Genomic DNA, 13940 nt, shown 5'->3' on the forward strand with positions numbered 1-13940 from the left:
TCGACCCGGTGACTTGTGTATAATTATCAGCTGGAGCCGAGTGTCTTGTATGATACAACATGGAGCACACGTGGATCATATGGTAGAATAAGGAATGGACCCTCCTGCTAGAGCCCGGGGTCTACTAAGTGTCCACTCACATCCTGCCCCCCACCATATTGTAGGGAAGGTTCCATGTTGGGTCCTATATATGGACCCATCATCGTCTTATAGTTCTGGGTTCTATATCCATTAGAGGTCACTGTATATTTACTAGATCTCTGACCCCTTGGGCTTCTGTCCAGTGCTGCCCCCTGTGGGATCCAGTATGTGATGACATCTGTGCATCCATTGAAAATACACGGTGATCACCCATGTCACCCCCACATCTAGGACCCTGACCCCGTCACATGCACGACCCCTGACCCCGTCACATGCCCCTTCTTCCCGGAGTCCATATGTAGACTCCCGTCTAATCTCAGCCTTTGGACCTCTTCTCTTTGGCCATCGCTTCCTGGACCATCTGATACCAGACTGCAGGAATCTCCGGCCCCGGATCCTTTCTTTTTCTTTCTACATTTTCACATTTTTTATCTTGCTACTTTCCGTCCCGTCGTTCCAGCCCGAAACCTCTGTTTTTAATTTAACCGTTCGTCGTCCTGCCAAGTTCTGCACTTGAAACAGCTGCTGGAAAAAGGTGCCGTGTATAATGGACCATTCCAGAAATGACAGAGCAGCCGCGCTCCAGTAACCTCTTATTCACCAGAGGAATTCCTGTCCCGCTCTATGCTCCATCTGTACCCCGTTATCCAACATCGGGGGAGTTCAATGAGATGTGAAGATAAGTGACCCCCCCCCCTATAGTCACACTGCTCTGATAACAATCACCAAGGCCACCCAAGACTTGTGTACCTGCTGCGGAGGATCACCCCGGCTCAACTGCATCCGGGCACAAGAGGTTCAGTCCTACAGGGTTTCATTCAAATCACCTTAAAATGTAGCACAACGTCGTCTGAAGACTGAGTGAAACTTTCTTAAAGGGACGTCAAGTCAGATCTGGATCCCGGAGGTCTTGTGTCTTCTCGAATATCTCCAAAAGTCAGAATATCTTTAGGATCACATCTGCCTTAGCAAATCCAGGAAGGTCCACTGATCTGCCTGGGACCACTTGGTGCAAGTTCCTCGGCACGCCTAATTTGTGGTGATTTTGACTACGACTTACCTGCTCTGCAGCTCTCATACAGCTTTCCACCGGAGTAATGGACATGCTGAAGTTCTCTTCGCCAGTGAGGTTTAGTTGTTGGGTACAGATGAGCTAAATCCACTTTGCATCACTGCCTGACCTAAGGAGGACCCATGTCTTGTAATACTTCGCTTCACCTGTGGGAGTGCTGCAGGAATATTAAACACTTTCTGCAGATGCTTGAGGACAACCTTGACATTTGGTCATTTCAGCTTTATATGGAAGGTCTATCAATGGTCTACCAAAGTCATCCATGGTGTTCACCAACAATGCCAGGTGTCTAATGGCATCAGATTAAGACCAGATCTCCTCATATGTCCTGATTACAGTTTCCATTGAATGTCTTGGTCTTGTCCACAGATGAGATGGCCATGGATTAAAAATAGGGACCTCTTTTGTAAGAGTAAGGGGTCTTATTATATGACATAGATTGTTGTGGCCCATGGTCATCACTAGGTTGGCCGTTCCTCTTCGTAGAGGCTTCCTCTATGGAACAAAGGTTCCGCTCTACATTGTGACTTAGAGACTTAGTGAAGTCATGACATGAGTTGCCCCTTGCTACATCACACGCTATCTGTAGAAGTCGTAAGATCCAACGATCGCATGCAACGAGGCATCTAATGAAGTGTTATTCCACGATTACTGACCCATAGGGTGAGGACATAATACAGATGTGACACTCAATACCCCCCCCCCCTCCCCAAGCCGGGCCGAGCGTATGCTGAACACATGAACTCCATCCGTCAGCAGCCGTGTCACATCTGTTTGGGTCTTGTCTCCACACCAGGCCATTAACATCACAATGGACGCTCCTTTGTGTCTTATATGGCAGGTCAAGGAGGACGAGGAGTAGTTCAACTGACCGGGTTCAGCTTGGTGTCAGCAGATGTGTTAACATCCCGTGACGAGACCTCTAGAAACGGGAGGTGGGACGCGCTGATGTGTATGAGATGGGACAATGGGGTCATGCCGACCTGGGAGATGTATCCTCTGCCCGATGGGGTCACATGTATACACTACATATAGACAAGAACCGGTGACATCACTAGGACACCAGTCACACGTCTGTGAACTCCATAGATCCCTGGTCATAGCAAGACTGCGCCAATGTGAGAGACGGGGCTCAACACATAAGGTTCTCATCGTCCGTACGTTATAATGATATAATAATATAACTGCTCCACACTCGTCAGACATAGCCGTGAGCTCACGTGGTTATATTATTATACTCCACTATTTATAAGGTGTGTAAAATCCATTGGCGTTCCCCCAGTATTACAGCCTGGAGCGTTCACATAACTTACTAATAGCCGCCCCGCTCCGACGAGTCACAGTATTGGGTGGTTGGACTTTATAGACGAAGGATTTCATCCAAATGACCCCTTCCCCTTCTCCATAAAGGGACGACGCAGACATATTAATATCCTATTATGACTGGTAAGTGGAGCCAGATGCCGGTCACTCCAGAGTTGACGTCGCGTGTCCAACTACTGGGCTTTCGACTACTCCCCGATTCTTTTCTAGACTTCCCCTGTCTTATGGGGGTAGATGGATCTGCTGCTTGTACTTTTTGAAAGCCATCATGATGGGTGTAGAATGGTAATTGGTGGCCTTTATGGTCAACACATCCGTCCAAGAGAGCTCATCGATGGCAGTCTACCGGACAATGGGCCATTATTATAGGGCACCACCATCTTTGCTCAATGAGCCACTCCCACTCTTCGGGTAGACATGGTGGTCTTACCTGGAATCACAGCCTGGCAGACCAGCAACATTCATGCATGTAGGCGCCAGACGATCCTAAGACCTTGTATAGAATATTGTGTAGATGGGCCAGGGAGGAGTGTGGACCAGAATACCCCGAAAGAAACATGGACACAAGGAGGGAGTTTTCAGTTTTTTTAATCAAAAATTGTCGTATCTTACATTACAGTATGAGAGGTGGTGTCTTCAAGTACAGAGGACCCTTACACGCCACGGCGCTGAATATACCGAAATCGTAAGGCAAGTTCAGATTTAAGAATGACGACGGCCACCGAGTTGGATTATTTTAGGGTGGGGTGTATGACATGACACACATCTTATGGTTATGGGGGCAAGATCATCAGACGCATCAAAGGGTATCGTGACCGGCGTCCTATGTAGTCACCGAACCTGAGCAGAACATTCCCAATAAATAAATGGTCGGAAGAGCATCACCAAGACCTCCCCCTACTCCCAGTCTACTAATCCCAAGACCTTAACCCGAATGAGAAAATTTGGGGCGGCCTCAAAGGAAACGTTTGATGATTGGATCCACCGTCACATCCATCAGCCAACTTATGGAGTCACTCCTACGGTGTCTGGCCACCATCCATTCAGGATCCTTATAGGGGTGAGATGACACACACCTTATGGTAATGGGTGTAAGATCTTCTGGACAGGGTTTGGTTCCTGTCCATATCGCGGAACGTAACATGGTATCATGACAACCGAACACCATCGGACCCAAGTTGAACATTCCCAATTCATGATACTAGATCTTCTATATTGGACGAATTGTGAGAGATGCCTCCCGGTAACGAGAAGAAGGATAATAATAATGGGTGTAGGGTAAGACCGGTGTCCTCAGTGTCCGCGTCCTATGGGTGGTGGACACCAAAGAAGTTCTTCTCTTTGTATTTGGGTTTTACAGTAACAACTGATCACAGCTCCTTCCTGGCACGTCCATTCTCAGCTGGCTTCTGTTTTCTCCTTCTTTCCTACCAGGGACTTCTTACAGGTCAGCATGAGGAGCAGCAGGGTGGGCAGATGCCAGAGGCTGCAGAAGAACAGCTTCCTGGCACTGTTACGATCTGCGTCCCGGTAAAACCTGTAGCCCAGGTAGGAGATATAAAGGTTGATTGGGAGGGAGATGATGGGGAAGTTCCAGGTGGTGACATCCAGGGCAGGGGCGAGGGTGGACAGTCCGATGAGTCCTAGGCAGTGGCGCAGGGCCACGCGGCGGCACATGTCGGGATGTGTGACGGACATCATCCGGTAGCCTCCTCTGGAGTAGTCTTCACGGAGGTTCCAGCTCAAGGCATTAAAATGGGGGAACTGCCAGGAGTAGAGGATGGCACCCATCAGGAGGGCTCCTGCAACAGAAAAGGAGACTATCAGCAAGCTGGCCCTGGTGGCCACCACCCTGGGCTAAACATCTCACCCAAGAACCTTCTCAATTCATCGCAACGTATGGAAGGTGGCAGCGACCAGAACAATAGACGCTTCATCCTACCGAGCGACTTGGGGTCTAATTACCAGAGTCTCGGCCTGAGGGCACAACTCCGCGCACAACACGTTATATAAACAGTCTCTAGAAGATTCCTCCAACGTCGCTGCGAGTAAACACCCGGGCCGCGAGGAGCATTGAGAAAATAAATGAAAGGGGGGGGGGGGGCGCCATCAGTCACTGGGACCAGGATGTTTGTTCCTAATGTTACCTAAATAAATCAAAGGCCCCCCCCCCCCCCCCACAGGAAAGGCCCCACCACTAAGGGTCCCCGGCATCGCGTCAGTGTTTAGAAGAGGGGTGAGAGCTACGAGGCGCTGCCGGAGGGTGACAGCTCGGGGGGTTTTAAAATGTCACTGGGAAAGGTGGGTGAGAGACGGATGAGACTGCGATATATATATATACACGAAATCTGGGGCCAGATGTCCTGCCCCATAGTATATGACCTGTGGTGCCCACATAAGCCCCGGAGGTCCCTCTGACCGGTCTCTGTCCTCCCCTGTTATATGCAGCACTGATTGGGCAGGAGGTCGCGGGGGGCCGGGTGCACAATGCCCACTGATTACACACAAGATGTGACCACTTACACGGGTCTGATATGAGGACGGGGCCCGGCTGTCCCTCCACACAATTATAGCCTTTACTTAGAAATCAGTAGCTGCACAATTAGCCCCCCGGGGCCTCGCCATGGGGGTCTCTGCATAATGACTAGGAGGCTTCTACCTCTACTGGAGGTCACAGAGACTCCCCCTCTCCAAGACTGATTGTACTACAACTCCCAGCATGCCCTGGCAAGAAAAACATAGCCCACTACTGTACTGGAGGAGTGTGACCATACAGACTGCAGTGTTATGTATTGTCCCTGGAGCGATGTGTAATTATACCTTTGTGTATGGCGTTAGTAGCAGCAGGACTGTGATATATGGATTTATCTGCCAGGATTGCATTAATGGTACATCCTCACACTGCTGTGCTCTGTGCTCTCTGCATCCAGTGTTATGAATTGTCTCTGGAGAGATGTGTAATCAGACCTCACACTGCTGTGCTCTGTGCTCTCTGCAGCCAGTGTTATGTATTGTCCCTGGAGAGATGTGTAATCAGACCTCACACTGCTGTGCTCTGTGCTCTCTGCAGCAAGTGTTATGTATTGTCCCTGGAGAGATGTGTAATCAGACCTCACACTGCTGTGCTCTGTGCTCTCTGCAGCCAGTGTTATGTACTGTCCCTGGAGAGATGTGTAATCAGACCTCACACTGCTGTGCTCTGTGCTCTCTGCAGTCAGTGTTATGTATTGTCCCTGGAGAGATGTGTAATCAGACCTCACACTTCTGTGCTCTGTGCTCTCTGTAGCCAGTGTTATGTATTGTCCCTGGAGAGATGTATAATCAGACCTCACACTGCTGTGATCTGTGCTCTCTGCAGCCAGTGTTATGTATTGTCCCTGGAGAGATGTGTAATCAGACCTCACACTGCTGTGCTCTGTGCTCTCTGCAGCCAGTGTTATGTATTGTCCCTGGAGAGATGTGTAATCAGACCTCACACTGCTGTGCTCTGTGCTCTCTGCAGACAGTGTTATGTATTGTCCCTGGAGAGATGTGTAATCAGACCTCACACTGCTGTGCTCTGTGCTCTCTGCAGCCAGTGTTATGTATTGTCCCTGGAGAGATGTGTAATCAGACCTCACACTGCTGTGCTCTGTGCTCTCTGCAGCCAATGTTATGCATTGTCCCTGGAGAGATGTGTAATCAGACCTCACACTGCTGTGCTCTCTGCTCTCTGCAGCCAGTGTTATGTATTGTCCCTGGAGAGATGTGTAATTATACCTCACACTGCTGTGCTCTGTGCTCTCTGCAGCCAGTGTTATGTATTGTCCCTGGAGAGATGTGTAATCAGACCTCACACTGCTGTGCTCTGTGCTCTCTGCAGCCAGTGTTATGTATTGTCCCTGGAGAGATGTGTAATCAGACCTCACACTGCTGTGCTCTGTGCTCTCTGCAGCCAGTGTTATGTATTGTCCCTGGAGAGATGTGTAATCAGACCTCACACTGCTGTGCTCTGTGTTCTCTGCAGCCAGTGTTATGTATTGTCTCTGGGGAGATGTGTAATCAGACCTTTGTGTATGGTGTTAGTAACAGCAGGACTGTGATATATGGATTTATCTTCCAGGATTGCATTATTAGTGTGTCCTCACACTGCTGTGCCCTGTGCTCTCTGCATCCAGTGTTATGAATTGTCCGTGGAGAGGTGTACGCAGAGAGCACAGCAGTGTGAGGACACACTACCTGGCTACAGTCTACATGGTCATAGATAGGGTAGATTATCATGTAATTATCATCAGGACACCACAGGATCCTGACTGCAGCTCTGGGTGTGAATAGAGCAGAATATATATAGACATAAAGCTTCTATAGAGGCTGTGATTACCATAGTAACGTCAGTGACCCTGCGGGGGCTGGGGGTCCTGATAGAATGTAAGCAGATTAACCCCGTCACTTCTCACGTAGAGGATTTCATGCTGCAGAATGAGGGTCACTATCTATAACTATGGAGGCTGAGCTGCTGCGGGGCTCCCCCTGAGACTCACCTGCGTCCAGGCTGCCGGTGGCTGCGGTCCAGCCCATGATGGGGGGGATGGCGCCCACCACAGAGCCCACCCAGGTGTTGGCGATGCTGAGCCTCTTCATGGGGGTGTAGCAGCAGGTGTACAGGAAGATGTTGAACGCTCCCAGGGCTCCGGTCAGAGGATTGACGGCAACAGTCAGCAAGGTGATCCCAGGAATGGCGCAGGCTGCAGCGAAGGAGACGGCCACCAGGGGGCTGCGGAGACAGGGAGCAAGCAGGGTCAATACAGGGGCAATAAGGCAAGGACACCCCCGCAGGGTCATAACACTATACACTGCACAGCGGAGACGTGTCAGCCCCACGTGTGGTCACCAGTAATACCGCACTGCGGAGGGTGCGCTCACACCACGATATACACACATCACTGCCAGTATACACTCCAAAGGGAACCTGTCAGCCAGTGTCACCATACAGACTGCAGCCAGTGTTATGTAATGTACCTGGAGAGATGTGTAATCAGACCTCACACTGCTGTGCTCTGTGCTCTCTGCAGCCAGTGTTATGTAATGTACCTGGAGAGATGTGTAATCAGACCTCACACTGCTGTGCTCTGTGCTCTCTGCAGCCAGTGTTATGTAATGTACCTGGAGAGATGTGTAATCAGACCTCACACTGCTGTGCTCTGTGCTGTCTGCAGCCAGTGTTATGTAATGTACCTGGATAGATGTGTAATCAGACCTCACACTGCTGTGCTCTGTGCTGTCTGCAGCCAGTGTTATGTAATGTACCTGGAGAGATGTGTAATCAGACCTCACACTGCTGTGCTCTGTGCTGTCTGCAGCCAGTGTTATGTATTGTCCCTGGAGAGATGTGTAATCAGACCTCACACTGCTGTGCTCTGTGCTCTCTGCAGACAGTGTTATGTATTGTCCCTGGAGAGATGTGTAATCAGACCTCACACTGCTGTGCTCTGTGCTCTCTGCAGACAGTGTTATGTATTGTCCCTGGAGAGATGTGTAATCAGACCTCACACTGCTGTGCTCTGTGCTCTCTGCAGCCAGTGTTATGTATTGTCCCTGGAGACATGTGTAATCAGACCTCACACTGCAGTGCCCTGTGCTCTCTGCAGTCAGTGTTATGTATTGTCCCTGGAGAGATGTGTAATCAGACCTCACACTGCTGTGCTCTCTGCAGTCAGTGTTATGTAATGTACCTGGAGAGATGTGTAATCAGACCTCACACTGCTGTGCTCTGTGCTCTCTGCAGCCAGTGTTATGTATTATCCCTGGAGAGATGTGTAATCAGACCTCACACTGCTGTGCTATGTGCTCTCTGCAGCCAGTGTTATGTATTATCCCTGGAGAGATGTGTAATCAGACCTCACACTGCTGTGCTCTGTGCTCTCTGCAGCCAGTGTTATGTATTGTCCCTGGAGAGATGTGTAATCAGACCTCACACTGCTGTGCTCTGTGCTCTCTGCAGCCAGTGTTATGTATTGTCCCTGGAGAGATGTGTAATCAGACCTCACACTGCTGTGCTCTGTGCTCACTGCAGCCAGTGTTATATATTGTCCCTGGAGAGATGTGTAATCAGACCTCACACTGCTGTGCTTTGTGCTCTCTGCAGCCAGTGTTATGTATTGTCCCTGGAGAGACGTGTAATCAGACCTCACACTGCTGTGCTCTGTGCTCTCTGCAGCCAGTGTTATGTATTGTCCCTGGAGAGATGTGTAATCAGACCTCACACTGCTGTTCTCTGTGCTCTCTGCAGCCAGTGTTATGCATTGTCCCTGGAGAGATGTGTAATCAGACCTCACACTGCTGTGCTCTGTGCTCTCTGCAGCCTGTGTTATGTATTGTCCCTGGAGAGATGCGTAATCATACCTCACACTGCTGTGCTCTGTCCTCTCTGCAGCCAGTGTTATGTACTGTCCCTGGAGAGATGTGTAATCAGACCTCACACTGCTGTGCTCTGTTCTCTCTGCAGCCAGGGTTATGTATTGTCCCTGGAGAGATGTGTAATCAGACCTCACACTGCTGTGCTCTGTGCTCTCTGCAGCCAGTGTTATGTATTGTCCCTGGAGAGATGTGTAATAAGACCTCACACTGCTGTTCTCTGTGCTCTCTGCAGCCAGTGTTATGCATTGTCCCTGGAGAGATGTGTAATCAGACCTCACACTGCTGTGCTCTGTGCTCTCTGCAGCCTGTGTTATGTATTGTCCCTGGAGAGATGCGTAATCATACCTCACACTGCTGTGCTCTGTCCTCTCTGCAGCCAGTGTTATGTACTGTCCCTGGAGAGATGTGTAATCAGACCTCACACTGCTGTGCTCTGTGCTCTCTGCAGCCAGTGTTATGTATTGTCCCTGGAGAGATGTGTAATCAGACCTCACACTGCTGTGCTCTGTGCTCTCTGCAGCCAGTGTTATGTATTGTCCCTGGAGAGATGTGTAATCAGACCTCACACTGCTGTGCTCTGTGCTCTCTGCAGCCAGTGTTATGTATTGTCCCTGGAGAGATGTGTAATCAGACCTCACACTGCTGTGCTCTGTGCTCCCTGCAGCCAGTGTTATGTATTGTCCCTGGAGAGATGTGTAATCAGTCCTCACACTGCTGTGCTCTGTGCTCTCTGCAGCCAGTGTTATATATTGTCCCTGGAGAGATGTGTAATCAGACCTCACACTGCTGTGCTCTGTGCTCTCTGCAGCCAGTGTTATATATTGTCCCTGGAGAGATGTGTAATCAGACCTCACACTGCTGTTCTCTGTGCTCTCTGCAGCCAGTGTTATGCATTGTCCCTGGAGAGATGCGTAATCAGACCTCACACTGCTGTGCTCTGTGCTCTCTGCAGCCTGTGTTATGTATTGTCCCTGGAGAGATGCGTAATCATACCTCACACTGCTGTGCTCTGTCCTCTCTGCAGCCAGTGTTATGTACTGTCCCTGGAGAGATGTGTAATCAGACCTCACACTGCTGTGCTCTGTGCTCTCTGCAGCCAGTGTTATGTATTGTCCCTGGAGAGATGTGTAATCAGACCTCACACTGCTGTGCTCTGTGCTCTCTGCAGCCAGTGATATGTATTGTCCCTGGAGAGATGTGTAATCAGACCTCACACTGCTGTGCTCTGTACTCTCTGCAGCCAGTGTTATGTATTGTCCCTGGAGAGATGTGTAATCAGACCTCACACTGCTATGCTCTGTGCTCTCTGCAGCCAGTGTTATGTATTGTCCCTGGAGAGATGTGTAATCAGACCTCACACTGCTGTGCTTTGTGCTCTCTGCAGCCAGTGTTATGTATTGTCCCTGCAGAGATGTGTAATCAGACCTCACACTGCTGTGCTCTGTTCTCTCTGCAGCCAGTGATATGTATTGTCCCTGGAGAGATGTGTAATCAGACCTCACACTGCTGTGCTCTGTACTCTCTGCAGCCAGTGTTATGTATTGTCCCTGGAGAGATGTGTAATCAGACCTCACACTGCTGTGCTCTGTGCTCTCTGCAGCCAGTGTTATGTACTGTCCCTGGAGAGATGTGTAATCAGACCACACACTGCTGTGCTCTGTGCTCTCTGCAGCCAGTGTTATGTATTGTCCCTGGAGAGATGTGTAATCAGACCTCACACTGCTGTGCTCTGTGCTCCCTGCAGCCAGTGTTATGTATTGTCCCTGGAGAGATGTGTAATCAGTCCTCACACTGCTGTGCTCTGTGCTCTCTGCAGCCAGTGTTATATATTGTCCCTGGAGAGATGTGTAATCAGACCTCACACTGCTGTGCTTTGTGCTCTCAGCAGCCAGTGTTACGTTTTGTCCCTGGAGAGATGTGTAATCAGACCTCACACTGCTGTGCTCTGTGCTCCCTGCAGCCAGTGTTATGTATTGTCCCTGGAGAGATGTGTAATCAGACCTCACACTGCTGTGCTTTGTGCTCTCTGCAGCCAGTGTTATGTATTGTCCCTGCAGAGATGTGTAATCAGACCTCACACTGCTGTGCTCTGTTCTCTCTGCAGCCAGGGTTATGTATTGTCCCTGGAGAGATGTGTAATCAGACCTCACACTGCTGTTCTCTGTGCTCTCTGCAGCCAGTGTTATGCATTGTCCCTGGAGAGATGTGTAATCAGACCTCACACTGCTGTGCTCTGTGCTCTCTGCAGCCTGTGTTATGTATTGTCCCTGGAGAGATGTGTAATCATACCTCACACTGCTGTGCTCTGTCCTCTCTGCAGCCAGTGTTATGTACTGTCCCTGGAGAGATGTGTAATCAGACCTCACACTGCTGTGCTCTGTGCTCTCTGCAGCCAGTGTTATGTATTGTCCCTGGAGAGATGTGTAATCAGACCTCACACTGCTGTGCTGTGTGCTCTCTGCAGCCAGTGTTATGTATTGTCCCTGGAGAGATGTGTAATCAGACCTCACACTGCTGTGCTCTGTGCTCTCTGCAGCCAGTGATATGTATTGTCCCTGGAGAGATGTGTAATCAGACCTCACACTGCTGTGCTCTGTGCTCTCTGCAGCCAGTGTTATGTACTGTCCCTGGAGAGATGTGTAATCAGACCACACACTGCTGTGCTCTGTGCTCTCTGCAGCCAGTGTTATGTATTGTCCCTGGAGAGATGTGTAATCAGACCTCACACTGCTGTGCTCTGTGCTCCCTGCAGCCAGTGTTATGTATTGTCCCTGGAGAGATGTGTAATCAGTCCTCACACTGCTGTGCTCTGTGCTCTCTGCAGCCAGTGTTATATATTGTCCCTGGAGAGATGTGTAATCAGACCTCACACTGCTGTGCTTTGTGCTCTCAGCAGCCAGTGTTACGTTTTGTCCCTGGAGAGATGTGTAATCAGACCTCACACTGCTGTGCTCTGTGCTCCCTGCAGCCAGTGTTATGTATTGTCCCTGGAGAGATGTGTAATCAGACCTCACACTGCTGTGCTTTGTGCTCTCTGCAGCCAGTGTTATGTATTGTCCCTGCAGAGATGTGTAATCAGACCTCACACTGCTGTGCTCTCTGCAGCCAGTGTTATGTATTGTCCCTGGAGAGATGTGTAATCAGACCTCACACTGCTGTGCTCTGTTCTCTCTGCAGCCAGGGTTATGTATTGTCCCTGGAGAGATGTGTAATCAGACCTCACACTGCTGTTCTCTGTGCTCTCTGCAGCCAGTGTTATGCATTGTCCCTGGAGAGATGTGTAATCAGACCTCACACTGCTGTGCTCTGTGCTCTCTGCAGCCTGTGTTATGTATTGTCCCTGGAGAGATGTGTAATCATACCTCACACTGCTGTGCTCTGTCCTCTCTGCAGCCAGTGTTATGTACTGTCCCTGGAGAGATGTGTAATCAGACCTCACACTGCTGTGCTCTGTGCTCTCTGCAGCCAGTGTTATGTATTGTCCCTGGAGAGATGTGTAATCAGACCTCACACTGCTGTGCTCTGTGCTCTCTGCAGCCAGTGTTATGTATTGTCCATGGAGAGATGTGTAATCAGACCTCACACTGCTGTGCTCTGTGCTCTCTGCAGCCTGTGTTATGTATTGTCCCTGGAGAGATGTGTAATCAGACCTCACACTGCTGTGCTCTGTGCTCCCTGCAGCCAGTGTTATGTATTGTCCCTGGAGAGATGTGTAATCAGACCTCACACTGCTGTGCTCTGTGCTCCCTGCAGCCAGTGTTATGTATTGTCCCTGGAGATATGTGTAATCATACCTCACACTGCTGAGCTCTGTGCTCTCTGCAGTCAGTGTTATGTATTGTCCCTGGAGAGATGTGTAATCAGACCTCACACTGCTGTGCTCTGTGCTCTCTGCAGCCAGTGTTATGTATTGTCCCTGGAGAGATGTGTAATCAGACCTCACACTGCTGTGCTGTGTGCTCTCTGCAGCCAGTGTTATGTATTGTCCCTGGAGAGATGTGTAATCAGACCTCACACTGCTGTGCTCTGTGCTCTCTGCAGCCAGTGATATGTATTGTCCCTGGAGAGATGTGTAATCAGACCTCACACTGCTGTGCTCTGAACTCCCTGCAGCCAGTGTTCTGTACGGTCCCTGGTAATTTCAAAGTGCTTCTTCCCTTCTCCGAGTATCCAACCTTAAAGGACACCTACCACCAGGATGAAGGACAGTATGCAAATGAGCATAAACACCTATGGAGCTGGGAGCCCCTCAGGCTTATTTGCATACAGTCCTTCATCCTGGTGGTAGGTGTCCTTTAGGGTTGGATACTACAGCAGTCAGTGATAGCAGTGTGAGGTCCACAGCCCTTACTCATGACTGATGAAGAAGCCGGAAACACGTGGACTGTAAGTTTTTGTAACTTCGGTAGTGATGGGGGGGTCACCTCCCTGCCCGGTAGTGATGGGGGGGTCACCTCCCTGCCCGGTAGTGATGGGGGGGGTCACCTCCCTGCCCGGTAGTGATGGGGGGGGTCACCTCCCTGCCCGGTAGTGATGAGGGGTCACCTCCCTGCCCGGTAGTGATGGGGGGGTCACCTCCCTGCCCGGTAGTGATGGGGGGGTCACCTCCCTGCCCGGTAGTGATGGGGGGGTCACCTCCCTGCCCGGTAGTGATGGGGGGGTCACCTCCCTGCCCGGTAGTGATGGGGGGGTCACCTCCCTGCCCGGTAGTGATGGGGGGGTCACCTCCCTGCCCGGTAGTGATGGGGGGGTCACCTCCCTGCCCGGTAGTGATGGGGGGGTCACCTCCCTGCCCGGTAGTGATGGGGGGGTCACCTCCCTGCCCGGTAGTGATGGGGGGGTCACCTCCCTGCCCGGTAGTGATGGGGGGGTCACCTCCCTGCCCGGTAGTGATGGGGGGGTCACCTCCCTGCCCGGTAGTGATGGGGGGGTCACCTCCCTGCCCGGTAGTGATGGGGGGGTCACCTCCCTGCCCGGTAGTGATGGGGGGGTCACCTCCCTGCCCGGT

General features: G+C 50.7%; 1 protein-coding gene across 1 annotated transcript in view; it reads right to left on the reverse strand.

Annotated features, from left to right (window-relative positions):
* Window positions 1-3112: 3112 nt before the first annotated feature.
* The window catches only part of COX10 (cytochrome c oxidase assembly factor heme A:farnesyltransferase COX10), a 75739-nt gene continuing 64911 nt past the window's right edge, over window positions 3113-13940 (reverse strand). Inside the window, exons 6-7 of the mRNA XM_072112651.1 lie at window positions 7057-7289; window positions 3113-4338 (exon numbers count right to left, since the gene is read on the reverse strand). Coding sequence (XP_071968752.1) covers window positions 3935-4338; window positions 7057-7289 — 637 coding nt within the window. The 3' untranslated portion in view covers window positions 3113-3934. The remainder of the gene's footprint in view (window positions 4339-7056; window positions 7290-13940) is intronic.

This window comes from Engystomops pustulosus, chromosome 6 (assembly GCF_040894005.1).
Source record: "Engystomops pustulosus chromosome 6, aEngPut4.maternal, whole genome shotgun sequence".
In the NCBI taxonomy this organism is placed as follows: Eukaryota; Metazoa; Chordata; class Amphibia; order Anura; family Leptodactylidae; genus Engystomops; species Engystomops pustulosus.